The 15,295-nt window shown below is 46.2% G+C and overlaps 2 protein-coding genes and 1 long non-coding RNA gene across 34 annotated transcripts in view; 1 reads left to right on the top strand and 2 right to left on the bottom strand.

The window, feature by feature from the left end:
• The window catches only part of XPOT (exportin for tRNA), a 41,817-nt gene extending 41,307 nt beyond the window's left edge, over positions 1-510 (bottom strand). The window contains exon 1 of one of the 2 annotated variants that reach the window (XM_072843076.1): positions 321-510. The gene's annotated coding sequence lies outside the window, so the exon portion shown is untranslated. The remainder of the gene's footprint in view (positions 1-320) is intronic. The other variant, XM_072843075.1, reaches the window with a different exon arrangement.
• A 3,432-nt stretch (positions 511-3,942) lies between these two features.
• Positions 3,943-15,295, bottom strand: part of LOC140642469 (uncharacterized) — a 120,046-nt gene continuing 108,693 nt past the window's right edge. For 4 of the 5 annotated variants that reach the window (XR_012038889.1, XR_012038886.1, XR_012038888.1 and 1 more), the window contains 2 exons: positions 7,060-7,253; positions 3,943-4,098 (listed from right to left, as the gene is read on the bottom strand). This is a non-coding gene — a long non-coding RNA (uncharacterized lncRNA). Of the gene's footprint in view, positions 4,099-7,059; positions 7,254-8,810; positions 9,298-15,295 lie in introns of those variants that run through there. The other variant, XR_012038890.1, reaches the window with a different exon arrangement.
• Positions 8,120-15,295, top strand: part of C11H12orf56 (chromosome 11 C12orf56 homolog) — a 112,722-nt gene continuing 105,546 nt past the window's right edge. For 12 of the 27 annotated variants that reach the window (XM_072843103.1, XM_072843094.1, XM_072843105.1 and 9 more), the window contains exon 1: positions 8,130-8,396. In XM_072843103.1, coding sequence (XP_072699204.1) covers positions 8,145-8,396 — 252 coding nt within the window. In that variant the 5' untranslated portion in view covers positions 8,130-8,144. Of the gene's footprint in view, positions 8,397-15,295 lie in introns of all 27 variants that reach the window. The other 15 variants (XM_072843107.1, XM_072843081.1, XM_072843108.1 and 12 more) reach the window with 9 other exon arrangements.

The following is a 15,295-nucleotide window of genomic DNA, read 5'->3' as shown; positions in this document are numbered from 1 at the left end:
CCCGAAAGGGAGCCTCGTGGCAGCTCGGGTGATGAAACACCGGGCAACGGCGGGCGCATCGGGGCGCGCTCCGCCGCCACCGCGTCCGCCCAGTGTCGGGGGCAGCGGCCCGAGGCCGCCGGCCCGCACCCCTCCCCGGCGGGGCTCCCGGGCCCGCACCCGTCTCCGGCCCGGCCCGCACCCCTCCCCGCCCCGCCCCGCCCCCGCCCTCCGCGGCCCGCGCACCCCTCCCGGGTCTGTGCCCCCCTGCGCGGCCCGCCCCGCCCGCCCCCGGGCCCGCGCGCCCGGCCAGCTCCCCGCAGCCCCGAGCCCCGAGTCACCTTCCCTACGGCTCCATCCCGCCTCCCCGCCCGCACTCCCGAGGGCGGGCCAGCGCAGCGCGGAGAGCGGCCCTCGGCCCGGTCGCCGTCGTCCTCCGCCGCGGCCGGAGCCCGAGCTGCCGGGGCCGCGCGCCCCTCCGCGTCCCCCGGCGCCTTGTCTTGCGTGGCGCCCGGCCGGCAGGCGAGCCAGCAGGCGGGCGGGGTCGGCGCCCCAGGAAGGGAAAGAGCGCGAGGGCCCGGCTAACGCCGCCGCCGCCGCCTCCGCCGCCGCTGAGTCAGCGCGAAGCGCGCTCCCCGCGTCGGCGCCGCGCGGGCCAGCAGCCCCAGCAGCCTCATGGAGAGCGGGGACCGCGGCCCGCGGACCCCGGCCGGACGCCTACAACTCCCGGCGTGCAACGGGCGGCGGGGGCGCTTCCGGGCGCCCCGCGGGGCCTGCGGTGCATGCCGGGACGGGGCGCCTGGCGCCGGGCGCCGGCCCCTCCCCCGCCGCCGGGCCTCGCGGGGGGCGTGGCCGCGGGGGGCGGCGAGAACGGCGCGGCCGGGGCCCGGCTGGGGCGCTGCGGGCCGCGCGGGGTCGGTGGCTCGTGGCTCCGCCGTGGGCCCGCGTGCCTAGCGCCCCGCAGGCTTCGCACGCGCCGTCCTGGGTGAAGAGGCGAGAGCGTCGCCAGGGCGTCCTGCTCGGGGGACTCCCTGCAGCCGCGACCTCGTGGCCCGCCCGCTGCCCCACCCGCCCCACCCGCCAACCGGGCAACCGCGGGCCTGACCTCGGAGGGCTCCCGCGCGCGCTGCGCCGGGGACACGCGTTTGCACGCAGGGAGCTCAGGATTTAGTTGCTTTGTTGACTCCTCGCTGCGGATTAGGTTGCAGTCACGCAGGCCGCAGTGACGAACGGGTCTTGGCAGGGGGAGTCCGGAGGACAGGCAGGATCGAGTGAAGGTAACCACTGAGCAGCGACATGCGCTCGGCGACCCCGTGCGAGGCGCTGCACCGCCCGCTTCACACGGTGTTTCCCATCACTTTTGCATCACGTCTGTGACTTTGAAATGCCAGGCGAGGGGCAGCCCCGGTGGCCCAGCGGTTGAGCGCCCGCCTTCAGCCCAGGGCATGACGCTGGAGGCCCAGGATCCAGTCCCACGTAGGCCTCCCTGCGGGGAGCCTGCTTCTCCCTCCGCCTGGGTCTCTGCCTCTCTCTCTCTGTCTCTCTCAAGTTCTCTCAAGTAAGCTCTACACCCAATGTGGGGCTGAGGTCTCAGGGCTAATGACCCTGAGACCAAGCGTTGCATGCTCTACTGACCGGGTCAGCCAGGCACCTCAAGCATCAAACGTTTCTTGACCCCAAATAGCAGATTACCCCGAAGCACGTACTTTATTATAATTCTTAGCAAAAATTGCAAATGTCTTAGCAGTACTTTACCAGCAGCACAATTTTCACAAATACTGTCGAGGGCCAGGGCCACACAGCCACTCTGGCCCACCCCACTGTGCAGTAGCCCTGCACCCCAGAAGCCCTTAGACATATGGTAGTTTGCTTCCTATTTACTGCTCAGCTGTACTCCACAAAATGACTTCACCTCTTCTCTTCAGTTAGTGACTGAACCTAGTATAACCAGGGCAGCCTGGGTGGCTCAGCGGCTTAGCGCTGCCTTCAGCTCAGGGCCTGATCCTGGAGACCTGGGATCGAGTCCCACATCGGGCTCCCTGCATGGAGCCTGCTTCTCCCTCTCCCTGTGTCTGTCTCTCGCTCTGTGTCTCTCATGAATAAATAAATAAAATCTTAAGGAAAAAAAAAATTTGAAATGCCAGGCAAGGATTCCTGTCCTATTTCAGTATATCTCCGGACTGTAGCACATAGGACAGTGCCGCCCTGTAGTTATTACGACTCAATGAATAGATGATTGCCCGGATTGGTTCTTACATTACCTGTGTTGGTCAGCTATGAACTATGGAGACCCAATGTTAATCCTAGTCTGAGTGGCTCCAAAATCTTCAATCTATGTATGTTCCATTTACCTTGTATCGACAGCCTATCTAGGAGCATTGGCCCTTTATGGTAGTTCAAATATCTAGGATTTCTAAAATCTTTCAATTTTGAAAACTCACATTATTCTTTTAAAAACATTTTATTTGGGGATCCCCGGGTGGCTTAGCGGTTGAGCATCTGCCTTCGGCCCAGGGTGTGATCCTGGAGTCCCAGGATCGAGTCCCACCTCAGGCTCCCTGCAGGGAGCCTGCTTCTCCCTCTGCCTGTGTGTGTCTCTGCCTCTCTCTCTGTGTCTCTCATGAATGAATAAATACATAAATAAAATAATAAAAAAATAAAAATTAAAAACATTTATTTGAGACAGGGAGAGAACACAGGAGAGTAAGACAGAGAAACAGACTCCCCACTGAGCAGAGAGCCTGATGTGGGACTTGAACCCAGGACCCTGAGCTCATGAAAGCAGATGCTTAAGCAACTGAGCCACCCAGACTCCTCAAAAGCTCATATTATTTTGAAACAAAGAAGCACTTGGTGGAATCCAACTAAAGAGGACCTGAAATTTGACCACCTTATAGTCTGGCTTTCTCATCATAGACTAACATAAATGCCAGCTATCAAAATGTTGATAAATAACACTGTCGTTATTTTAATTTAAAGCATATTTACGGGGCAGCCCTGGTGGCGCAGCGGTTTGGTGCCGCCTGCAGCCTGGGGTGTGATCCTGGAGACCCGGGATCGAGTCCCACGTCGGGCTCCCTGCATGGAGCCTGCTTATCCCTCTGCCTGTGTTTCTGCCTCTCTCTGTGTCTATGAATAAATAAATAAAATCTTTAAAAAAAAAAGAGCATATTTACTTGGACATGGCAATGTTTTTATGTATTAATTACCAACATTCTGGAGCATTTATTATGTGCCAGAAACAGCTTTAAGTGTTCATATGTTAATCCTCACAATTCTATGAGGTAGGTACTATCATTATCCCTATTTTATAGATAAGGAAACTGAAGTACATAAAAGATAGCAGAGCTGGGATTCAAACCCACTTCATATGTACTGGAAGGTTGTTATCTCTAGGTAGTGAGATTCCAGATGATTTTTTTTTCCTTGTACATTTTTGGACACTAAAAAATCCTCCACAATGTGATGTGTTGAGCACTGGATATTATATGCATCACTGGAGTCTACCCCTGAAACTAATAATATACAATATGTTAACTAATGGAATTTAATTTTTAAAAGTAACAAATAAAAAGGCAAAAAAAAAAAAATCCTCCCCAGTGATCATGTAGTATTTTCATAATCAGAAAAACATTAAGAATAAAACTCAAAACTGACTCTAATAAAAGGAAAAAAATGGTTTCATTCACTCTTTGAGCATTTTTTTTCTTTGAGCATGTATTGAATGCTATGTCCCTTATTCAACTAGGTTTGTTTAATCATTTCTTTGATGTTGCTTTTTTTATTCAACCTCTTTTATGTCATGAATATATTTTATTTTTTTATTTTTTTTTATGAATATATTTTAATGTGTTTTTGTTTTGTGTTAAATTCGTGTGGTTGTCTTACCCATGAGTCCACTCTTGAAGACTGAAAATAAATCTTATTTTGATTCTGTTTATAGGATAGTGATTTCTCAGTGAATACTTGTGAAATGCATTTACTTGAATCAAAAATAATATAACTGAGCTGCTAACCACTGAGTTCTGTGTCAACTTCTCTTCTTCATATGCTTCATCTGGATGTTTGTTAAGCTCAGTGCCACTGTCACCAAAAGCTCATTGACCCAAGATGGGTTTCCTGGCAGAGAAAGAAGTTGGAAAATAGGTCAGATAAGCTGTCTTTACTGGTCCTAGTCCAATCTTTGGTTTCTTTTAGAGGAAGTGAATGTGAAGCAGGAAGCCTGAGGCAGAATAGAGCATGGAAGCATTATTTAGTAAAGGAAAAAGTTTTGTTTTTTTTTTTTTTTTAATCCAAAAGACTGTATATATAGTCCCTTAGGGTTCATTACAATGACATCTCTCCTTCATGTCAGCTGACTGCTAATGTTAATGGTTATTTAAATGGTCAGTATTCATTGATACTGAATAGAAATAAATACCAAGATTCCTAAATCAGACATCTTTAAAAAATTCAGGTTCTATTTACCTACTACAGATTTCAAGTTTCTTTCTATGCATACCATCTTGAGTTTCAAACTGGGAGATAGGAACACTTGGGATCCTTAGATTGAAGTATATTTCTGGTTTGAAATCCTTACAAGGTTCTTATGACCCATGATCACTTATCCACAAAAACGTAATTTAAAAAAATGCCATTTCTTTTGTCTGTGTGTATATATGTAGATTAGGTTTTTGTCTTGAGCTTTAATCTAAAATTTAAAAAGGCTAGCATCCAACAGAGAAGAATTTGATATTACTTTTTTATATGCGGAACCAAATGACCATATATATATACACCAGGAAATCACACACTTACTCAATTTATTTTTAAAATACTTAGTGTTTACTCGGTTCCAGGTATCTGTCATAAAGTACTTCAGAAACATTGTTTTTTGTTTTTTTTTCCAGAAATATTGTTTTTTTTTTTTTTCCAGAAATATTGTTAATCCTCACAATAACTCTTTGGAGTTGGTACTTTTACCCCATTTCACATATGGAAAGATTAAATTAAGGCCCTAAGAAATTAAAGTAACTTGTCCAAGATCATTTAGCTACTGAATGTGAGAACTGAAATTTGAACCCAGGTCATCTGGCTCTATGGTCCTGTGCTGCCCTTTTATTTTTTATTTTATTTGTTTAAAGATTATGCATTTATTAATGAGAGACACACAGAGAGAGGCCAAGAGATAGGCGGGCAGAGGGAGAAGGAGGCTCCCTGCAGGGAGTCTGATATGGGACTCGATCCCAGGATCCTGGGATCAAACTTGGAGCCGAAGGCAGATACTCAACCACTGAGCCACCCAGGTACCGCTGTGCTGCCCTTTTAAACTAGCTGTATTGACTATCCCTCAACCTAAGGCTACTCTGTTCTGGTGAAAGTTCTGGTTAAGGAGAGTGACTTGGGGATTAGTTCTGGGTGCATAATGTTCCATTACTTTTGATAGTTTTAACAAGATACATCTATTAGTGCTTGATTGCATAGGAACTGTACTAAGTGCTTCTTAATTTTAGATGGACTTAGACGTTAAAGAGTAATTGCCTATCTTGGAGGTATTTAATTATCCACATAAAGCTTATCAAAAGATAAGAAAATACAAATCATGAATACATGTCTATTCATAATTCATAATTCACTGCACATGATCATCATACCAACTTATTGGTTGGGCAGGCAAGTATCGGAAGTTTCATTTTATAGATGATGAAACTGAAGTCCAAAAAGGTTAAGACCCTTTCCAGAAAGCTCACAAATAGTGAGCAACAGGGTTTGCACTGTAATCCAGTTCTCCTGACTCCAAATCCCATGATCTTTCCCCACTAATAATGTCCTTTCCTGAGATCTGAACTTTGTTATTACTGTGGCAACAATACAGACCATTAAGTGCCTAGAAACCATGACACTGCCTTTTCTGTGTGCCACAAACTTAAAAGTTAACTGAGGTCACCTTAACCATCAATCCTTTTGTCAAATTCCCTTCTTCATGTGTTTCATTTTAATGTTTATTAAGTCTAGTGCCCTTGTCACCAAAAGCTTACAAATGATGGGTTTCTTGGCAGATAGGTCAGGTATACTGTCTTTTCTACTCCAAGTGAAGTTATTTTAGTCCTGAGTATGAAGCAAAAGCCCGAAGGACACTAAACAGCAGCTTGGAGTGAGGCTTTTTGCCCTACCTGGGCTTCACATTTCATTTCCAATGTAGTCCCTTGCTTCTGAGCGGCTCTTGTGAAGCAGGTATTTGGCAAAGGTGAAAGGCCTTTACCTTTGGTTGGTTTGAGGCAACAAACTGTTTAGAGTAGTTTAGGTATGGAATAGTCTTTATTTTAGAGGAAACAGTCATGCCTCTGGGCTCCCTTCTTATCCACCTATGAAGTTATGAGGAGTCAGACAGATGTCTAATCAGATTCTAAGAAACTTGGAATGCTAGGTCTTTAAGATTTTGTCAGCAGGTGGCACTTATCTCCTTAGTCACTAAATACAATCTCTCCGATAAAAGAAATAATTTTCCTTTGCTGCTATTGAGTTCCTCAGATTTGTTTAGCCACCCAAACATTTCTCCCCAGCTTCTTTTTGCACTGACTTTCTCTACAATATCTATTTATGTATTTTAATCTTTTATACTTTTTCCACGAAAGGTTTGAAGTTATTTACACCATACAGTAGATAACAGCAAAATAAGGAGAATATGAACTGCAATAAAGAATATACAATTTGGAAAAAAAAAAAAAAAAGAATATACAATTTGGGGGCAGCCCAGGTAGCTCAGTTAGCCTGATCCTGGAGACCCGGGATCTAGTCCTACATCAGGCTCCCTGTAGGGAGCCTCTCTCTGTGTCTCTCATGAATAAATAAATAAAATCTTAAAAAAAAAAAGAATATACAATTTGATTGAGTTGTGGGTAGCTGGAGCAAAAATACAAACGGGTACCATTTCTTTGGGTGAATGGGCAGGGAGAGAGGATGACTTTTCTAGAATTTGAAATTATAATGAAAGTTGCTATCTATGGTTATTAGAGACAAGTTTCTGCTTTGTGTGCCCTTCTCGTCTATTCAATCTCATTTATAATAAGTGATTCCTTATCTGTAAAAACGAAGCAATACTTGTACTGTCCTGCAGCTTCAAGGGTGACAATTAGTATTCCTCCACCGCTGGTCTTCAGCTTTTCAAGATGTAGGCCTCATCCCTTCGTTGATCCTACACAGACAGAGAACTGCCGGTCCACAGGACTTGGTCCTAAGCCTTGGGAACACACGCACACCCATTAGGTTTGGGCCTGCCAAATCAATAAGATTTCCTTGAGAGAGAGAGAGAGAGAGAGAGAGAGAGAGCGCTTTCAATTAGCTGGAGAGAAAAGACTTACGTTTACACTAATGACTAGAGGACTGTTACCAGGCAATGTAATACACTGTGTGATTGGTCTTCATAGGATTCTAGGGCTGTTCTACGCATGTAAGAATACACCAATAACTCTCATCTCGTTTCTAATAGACAAGCAGCTTGCAATTGTGGATTCTGTACGTGGCCTGGGTGGAGCGCCCCCGAATGTCCGCCCGGCAGCCCACGGCCGCTGGAGGATGATTTCCCCGAGGGACCAGCGCGCCGGCCGGTCCGCCGCTGTCTGAGGTTGGCACGGGCGGGGGCGGCGGCTCCAGGGACCCCTCCATCCCCCGACCCAGGAACCCCCATCCCCCACTCCCACCCACCCCCATCCTCCCCATCCCCCACCCATCCCCCCATTGCCCCATCCCATCCCCCACCCCCACTCCCCCATCCCCCTTTCCTCTATCTCTCCCATCTCCCCATCCCTCCATCCCCTCACCTCCCCATCCCCCACCTTCCCATCCCCCATCCCTCCATCCCCCATCCCTCCAACCTCCCCATTCCCCCATTCCTCCCATCTCCCCATCCGTCCATCCCTCCACCTCCCCATCCCCCATCCCTCCATCCCCCCAGCTCCCCACCGCCCCAATCCCTCCATCCCCCTCGCCCCCATCCCCCATCCCTCCATCCCCCACCTCCCCATCCCCTTATCCCCCATCCCCCATCCCTCCAACCTCCTCATCCCCCCATCCTCCATCCCCCTATCCCTCCCATCCCTCTATCCTCCCAATCTCTCCATCCCCCCATCTTCCCATCCCCCCATCCCTCCATCCCCCCTCCCCGGGGTCCCCGCCGCGCCCCGCTCATGGCCGGCCCGGCGAGGTCGGGCTTCCCCGCGCGCACGCACAGCCGCCTGGACGCCTTCCTGCGGAGGCACCTGCCGCCCGAGGTCTACGACGCGGTCCGCGCCTGCGAGCGGTGCCTGGTGGGGTCGGACGCCGAGAGGCTCAGCCTCCAGTACGTGGTGCTCAGCGACCGGCTCATCTACCTGGCGGAGAGCCCGCCCCGGGGCCTCCGGCGAGCCGCGGCGCTGCGGGACGTCCTGGCCATCGAGCTGGTGAGGCGCGGGGTCGGGCTGGGGACGACGGCCTTCGGGGTCCCGGTTCCAGCCGTCCGCAGGCGGGAGGGGGAGGAGGAGCCGCCCTCCCCCCCTGCACCCCTCCCCGCCTGCCGCGCTTCCCTCACTTACCCGAGGTCCAGCAGCCCCGGGACAACTGTGGCCTGCAGGATGCGCTCCGAGCATCAGGTGTACCGCTCACCCCTTGCCCCCCCACGCCCCCCGGAGTGCTACAGGTTTGAGAACACAGCCCTCTATCAAGAGTATGCTTTAAAGTCATTTTTTCGTTCATTAAGCACCTAGCCTGTGGCAGCCACTTGTCTAGATGCTGAGGATCAAAAGTAGGGGCCCCTTCCTAGAAGCTGCTCTGGGAGACACATAAAACCAAAACCAATGCAAATCAATGCAATGTGCTAAGTACTATTATGCCTTCTTTATTTCTTAATCAGCAGCGCTTAGAGCAGGTTAGGGGCTCAATATGAATAAGTGAGTGAATGAACGAATGAATGAGACAAGCTCAGGAAGCCTGGCAATCTCAGGCAGGTCACTTGATCCAACCTGGGCTTCAGAACTTCTTCAAGAAGATACAATCTGGCACAGATACTCCTCGTCCCGGTTTTTAGTGTGCTGCTACTGTATCCTTGTCCTTCAGAAATACATTTACCTTATAAACCAGCAACAGATTGGAAGCAGTCTCCTCTCTAATTACTATTTTTCCCCCTTGGCTCCCTTTGTCTGAACAACTCTCCAGGTGTGCTCTTTTTTCCACTGGGGACAGGTGTCTAGCCTTGTACCCAACCCCTCCTCCTCCCCCTCCAGTCTCTGCATCCCCCACAGGAGAAGTTGGCAAGACTCTGTAGGGCTGTTTTGCCAAGACCAGCATAGATTGTTTGCAACACTTCTGCAAGAAAAGGATAAAATTTAGTGAAAATAATGCCTTTCTTTCCTTCTTAAAATACCTCTGTGGGCTAATATCACTATGCAGAGTTGTTTGTTTTTGATTAAAAGTTGGAAGCAAGGGGCGCCTGGGTGGCTCAGCGGTTAGGCACCTGCCTTTGGCTCAGGTCATGATCCCGGACCCGGGATCGAGTTCCGCATGGGGGTCCCTGCATGGAGCCTGCTTCTCCCTCTGCCTGTGTCTCTGCCTCTCTCTCTCTCTCTCTCTGTGTGTGTCTCCAATAAATAAATAAATAAATAAATCTTTAAAGAAAAAAAGTTGGAAGCAAAACTGCCTTTTTCCTCACTTCCACTATTTTCATTTTCTTGAACTAAAAAAAATTAATTTCCTTTATCAAATGCTTTTTAAAACATTAGATACTCAGCTTTTTCTGTCTGCCGTGTTAACATTTATCGTTTTGACAAAACATAATGATTTATTGTTTTGACAAAACGTGATGATTTTAGGATATTGCTGCTCTACCCAACAAGACACAGTATATGTATTCCAATAGTTGTTATATATCTTTCTTTTTGAGCTGTCAGAAACTGAAAAGTACAGTAAAGTTTCCTAGGCCTCCAAGCCAAGAATCCTCCCAAAAGGCCTACCAATTCATTTGGTCATCCTTTATGTACAACATTTACCTTTCAGGCATATAGGAGAATGTGCAAAGGTGCTGAACAAATCCAAGATTTCAGCATTGTTGATAGATTGAATGTCCACTGTGCACAATGTATTTTAACTCTGGCTAAAGTTGTGGTAGGCAGAGTAATGGCCCCCAACAGATATCCCTGGAACCTATGAATATGTTACTTTACATGGCAAAGAGGAATTAAAGTTCCAGATGCAATTAAGTTCCAGCTAATCAGCTGGCTTTAAAATAGGGAAATTAAAAAACAAAAACAAAAACAAAACAAAACAAAAAAAACAAAGTGTCCAATAAACAAAGAAACCTCTGCCCTCCCCCCAAAAAAAAGAAAGAAAAAAAAAAAGAAAAAAGAAAAAAGAAATAAGCTAAAATAAATAAATAGATAAAATAGGACGATTATTTTGCATCATGGGGGGGGGCAATGTAATCGCAAAATCCTCAAAAAGTGGAAAAGGGAGGCAGAGTGCTGCACACAAGAGACTACTGGTTCTGAAGGTGGAAAGGGGCCAGAAGCCAAGGGATGTAGGTAGGCAGCTTCTAGCAGCTGGAAAACGCAAGAGCCTGCAGAAGAAATGCAGTCCTTCTGACAGCTTGATGTTAGCCCAGTGAGGACCATATGGACTTCTGACCTCCAGAAAGAGGAGAGAATAAATTTGTGTCTAATGCCACAGATTATGTGGTAATAAGTTACAACAGCAAATACATGCAGAAGCGTTTCCTATCAATGTTGTTTATTTATTGAAAGGGAGACAGTGGGTGTGGGGAGTTGGGGTGGAGGGGAGGGGGGATGGAGAGGGAAAGAATCTCAGCAGACTCCCTGCTGCGTGGGGAGCCCGACACAGGGCTCAATCCCCAGGCACTAAGATCACAGCCTGAGCTGAAACCAAGAGTCTGAAGCTTAACCAGCAGAGCCACCCAGGTGCCCCAATGATTACTCATTTTAAAAAACATTAATAGCATGGGATTGAGCCTTGCGTAGGGCTCCCCACTCAGCAGGGAGTCTGCTTGAGATTCTTTCCCTTTGCCCTGCCCCCTCAAATAAAGAAATATTTTAGTGACTCCTGGTTGGCTCAATGGTTGAACGTCTGCCTTCCTTCGGCTCAGGCCGTGATTCCAGGGTCCTGGGATTGAGTCCTCCATTGAGCTCCCCAAATGGAGCTTGCTTCTCTCTCTGCCTATGTCTCTGCCTCTCTCTGTGTGTCTCTCATTGAATAAATAAATAGATCTTTATTTATTTTTATTTTTTATTTTTTTAATAAATCTCTTTTTAAAAAAAGAAATCTTTTTAAAAAATTGGTAATCATTTTTAAAAAATAGTGTTTCAGTGAGAAATAAATATAATCATGCCAGGTACAAATGCCTTAGCCAATTCTTTTTCTAAGGTTCAAAAAAAATTTTTTTAGGATTATTTATTTATTTATTCATGAGAGACAGAGAGAGAGAGAGAGAATGGGGCAGAGACACAGGCAGAGGGAGAAGCAGGCTCCATGAAGGGAACCTGATGTGGGACTCGATCCCGGGTCTTCAGGATCACGCCCTGGGCCGAAGGCAGCGCTAAACCACTAGGCCACCCAGGCTGCCCTTTTTCTAAGGCTTTATAAAATAATCCAGGGTTAGTGCAGTTCAGTGGTTTGCATAGCTCTACAGGGTATGTGAAATAGGGGTATCAGAATTGCTGGTAAGGGACTAGGTATAGTGCTAATTAATAACCACAGGTGTAGTTGACTAACTGTCCCTCTGTGAACATCAAGTCCTTACTTAATACCACAATGTAGATAATTTTCTTGATTTCTGTGTTATATAAGTTGTTTTTTATCCATACCAACTTAGTCACTTCAATGACATGATTTCAGTGCCAGGCAGCTTTGTTTTTTAGAACCGGTTCCTCCTTCCTTTAAAGATAAACTGTTTACTCTCCATTTTTTTTTTTTTTAAGGGTGCTGTGCTCTTTCTGAGGCTAACTCTTTAGACACCCTTTTCCATTCTCAAAGGTTTTCTCATTTCACTGCACACATTAGTCTCGTTATTTAACTTTCAGTTGGTTCAGGTTCCAATCCTGCCTTTGTTCTAGCTGTCACAGTAATAAAGCCCTTAAGCAAAACAGTCCTTCATACCTCTGGGCTCTAGCCCTCCTGGCTCCATGACACCTCTTACAATTACACTTCAGAATATAATTTGCAAATATACAGGTAAAATTCCATTCTCTCGGGATCCCTGGGTGGTGCAGCGGTTTAGCGCCTGCCTTTGGCCAAGGGTGCGATCCTGGAGACCTTGGATCGAATCCCACGTCGGGCTCCCGGTGCATGGAGCCTGCTTCTTCCTCTGCCTGTGTCTCTCTCTCTCTCTCTCTCTCTCTCTCTCTGTGTGTGACTATCATAAATAAATAAAAATTAAAAAAAAATTCCATTCTCTCCCCTCAGGAAAAAAAAAAATTTGAAGGTAACAGCAACAAAAAGTTAGACCAGAACTTGGATTGGATACAAATGAGATTTCCCTTCCAGCAAAGATGAGCTTAAAGTGCACTGGGAGATCTCTGTAGCTGTTTGATATGGTTCATCTTCTAAAAGAAGGAGTTTCTAAGGTTTCTTGAGCAGAACTTTTATAAAAAGGCTGACGTTTTCTTTAAAAGCTACTTTTTTTTAAAAGATTTATTTATGTATTTATTCATGAGAGACAGAGGCAGAAGACACAGGCAGAGGGAGAAGCAGGCTCCATGCAGGGAGCCCTATGCAGGACTCGATCCTGAGTCTCCAGGATCATGCTCTGTGCTGAAGGCAGGTGCTCAACCACTGAGCCACCCAGGGATCCCTAAAAGTTACTTTTGGAAGAATGCTCTCAAGTTCTGCTCTTGTGGGCATCAAAACATTTCTTTAAACTCTTCTAAGATTAAATACATATTTTTTTAAGTGAGAAGCAACTATTCAAAAGTGAATTTCCTATGAATTCACTCTCCTTCACTGCCATCCCATCACCTATAGAGGAAAAAAAAAAATCCAGTAGCCTTCACTTCTAACTTCTTGCTTGTCTTTGTTCTTTTTTTTCCACGCCTCCCAGTGAATATGGGCTCTCCAGCCATCCCAGCTCCATGTGGCTTCCTGAACAAGCAACAAATGCACCTTTTACAGCCTGGCCTGTTGCTTGGGGTGAACATTTCCTCCTCCTTCAAAGTTGTTCAAATCCTCATATTTCTAATTCTCTCTTCCTCTCCTCCTTCCCTGTCTCTCTCTTTTTAAAGATTTTATTTATTTTTGTTAAATTTGTTTCATGACAAACACACAGAGAGAGGCAGAGACGTAGGCAGAGGGAGAAGCAGGCTCCCTGCAGGGAGCCCGATGTGGGACTCCATCCGGGTCTCCAGGGTCACACCCTGGGCTGAAGGCGGTGCTGAACCGCTGAGCCACCCAGGCTGCCCATCTTTTTCCTCTTAAAACATGTAAAAATAGGAGTCCCTGGCTGGCTCAGTCAGTACAACATGTCACTCTTGATCTTGGGGTTGTGAATTTGAGCCCCATGACGGGCAAAGGGTTTGCTTAAAAAAAATGTAAAAACAGGGACATCTGAGTGGTTTTAAAAAATATATAAAAACATCTTGGCTTGAACAGAAACAGGTGTGTGTGCTGATGGGGTCATAAACTGTGTGCTGATGGGGTCATAATAGTTTGCCAACTGATCCCCGCTTTCCCCACTTCAGTTTTCAGAGCCAACATGTTTCCAGGCGAAGCCTGTCATTCTTTCTCAGAGTTGTTTTCCCTTGGCTAGACCATGAGGCAGGACCTTTGGTCTGCTTGTTCGTTGCTGTATCTCTGGTTCCTAGAACACTGATTGGCACAGATGAGATGGTCGATAAATATTTGTTTAATGTTCAACATAATCTCTTCTGTTTCTAAATTTATTATCTGCAATATACACTGGGTATTTAATAATACACTTTTTAATAAGATATTTTTATTCAGCTTTTGCTTTCTACCTGTGTAACTTGGTTTAATTATTTACCTTCTAGTCTGTGCCTTCCTTTCTCATCTGTAAAATGGAGAGAACAGCACCTTCCTTTGAGTTTTTGGGAGGATTAAATTCATTAATAAATGTAACACACTTAAAACTACTTGGCACATGGTAAGAGCTACATACATGTTATTATTGATAGTTTTTATTCACATACATTAAGTCTACTAAGTCTCACTATGAATTTGTAATATACTTATTATGTTCTCTTTTCATATTACGGCACTTGAATTTAGGATATTTAATAAATTTGTAAAGAAAATAACTTTTTTGAGCACTGATAATAGCTGTTTTAAATACATTATTTCATTTATTCTTGAAAATCTGCTTAGTAGGTTTGTCAAGTTAAATATGTTAAAAAACAGAATTCCTGATCTCCACCCGCAAATCTGCTCCTTCCTTAGCTTTCCTTATTTTAGGAAATAATATCATCTTCCATCAGCCTTAATTTTCTCACTTCTTACGTCCAACAATCAGGATACCCCCTTGATTTGTGTAAAGGAGGAAAAAGTTTTCCTTGACCCTCTCAGGGTCCCTGGCTGGGTCTGAAAATTAAACTGACAAAGACAGATTAACAGGAGAAAAGCATACACATTTATTAAATATAAAATTTACATGACATGGAAGCCTTTATAAGGAAATGAAGACCTGAAGAAACAGGTAAATCTGTGTGTGTTTAATATTAGGTTTGATGAAGAATAGAGTCATGGAAAAATAGGATAGTACAAAAAAGGGAGCATGACTAAGGATAATAAACTAGGAAAAACTAGCAAGGGCTATTTGGATTCTTCTCACTGTTCTTGTCTTGGGCACAGGGAAGGCACCTCTTCCATGGGGGTCTTATGACCTGTTTCAAGGGAGCAGGTGTGGGAAAAGGTCTGAGAGAGTTTCCTGCATCTGCTGTTTCCTCAATTCTTTCAGCTTAAAATATTCAGTAAACCAAGGTGCTATATTTTGGGGGAGGGTTCTGAACCTTGACACTTCTCATCCAAAATATATCCAGCCATGACCTTTCTTACTCCTTTTACTTATGCGCTTGTCCAATCCCTTATCTAGACTATTGAAATTGCCTCTAAACTCATTCCTCTCCATCTAGCAGTTGGGATGATCTTTTTTATTTATTTTTTTGATTGATTGATTTATTCATGAGAGACACACAGAGAGAGAGAGAGACAGAGAGAGGCAGAGACACAGGCAGAGGGAGAAACAGGCCCCATGCAGGGAGCCTGATGTGGGACTTGATCCCAGGACTTCGGGATCACACCTTGGGCTGAAGGCAGGGGCTAAACCGCTGAGCCACCCGGGCTGCCC

The sequence above is a fragment of the Canis lupus genome, chromosome 11 (assembly GCF_048164855.1).
Source record: "Canis lupus baileyi chromosome 11, mCanLup2.hap1, whole genome shotgun sequence".
In the NCBI taxonomy this organism is placed as follows: domain Eukaryota; kingdom Metazoa; phylum Chordata; class Mammalia; order Carnivora; family Canidae; genus Canis; species Canis lupus.
Note: the sequence above shows the minus strand (reverse complement) of the source record. Positions and strands in the feature narration are given on the sequence as shown.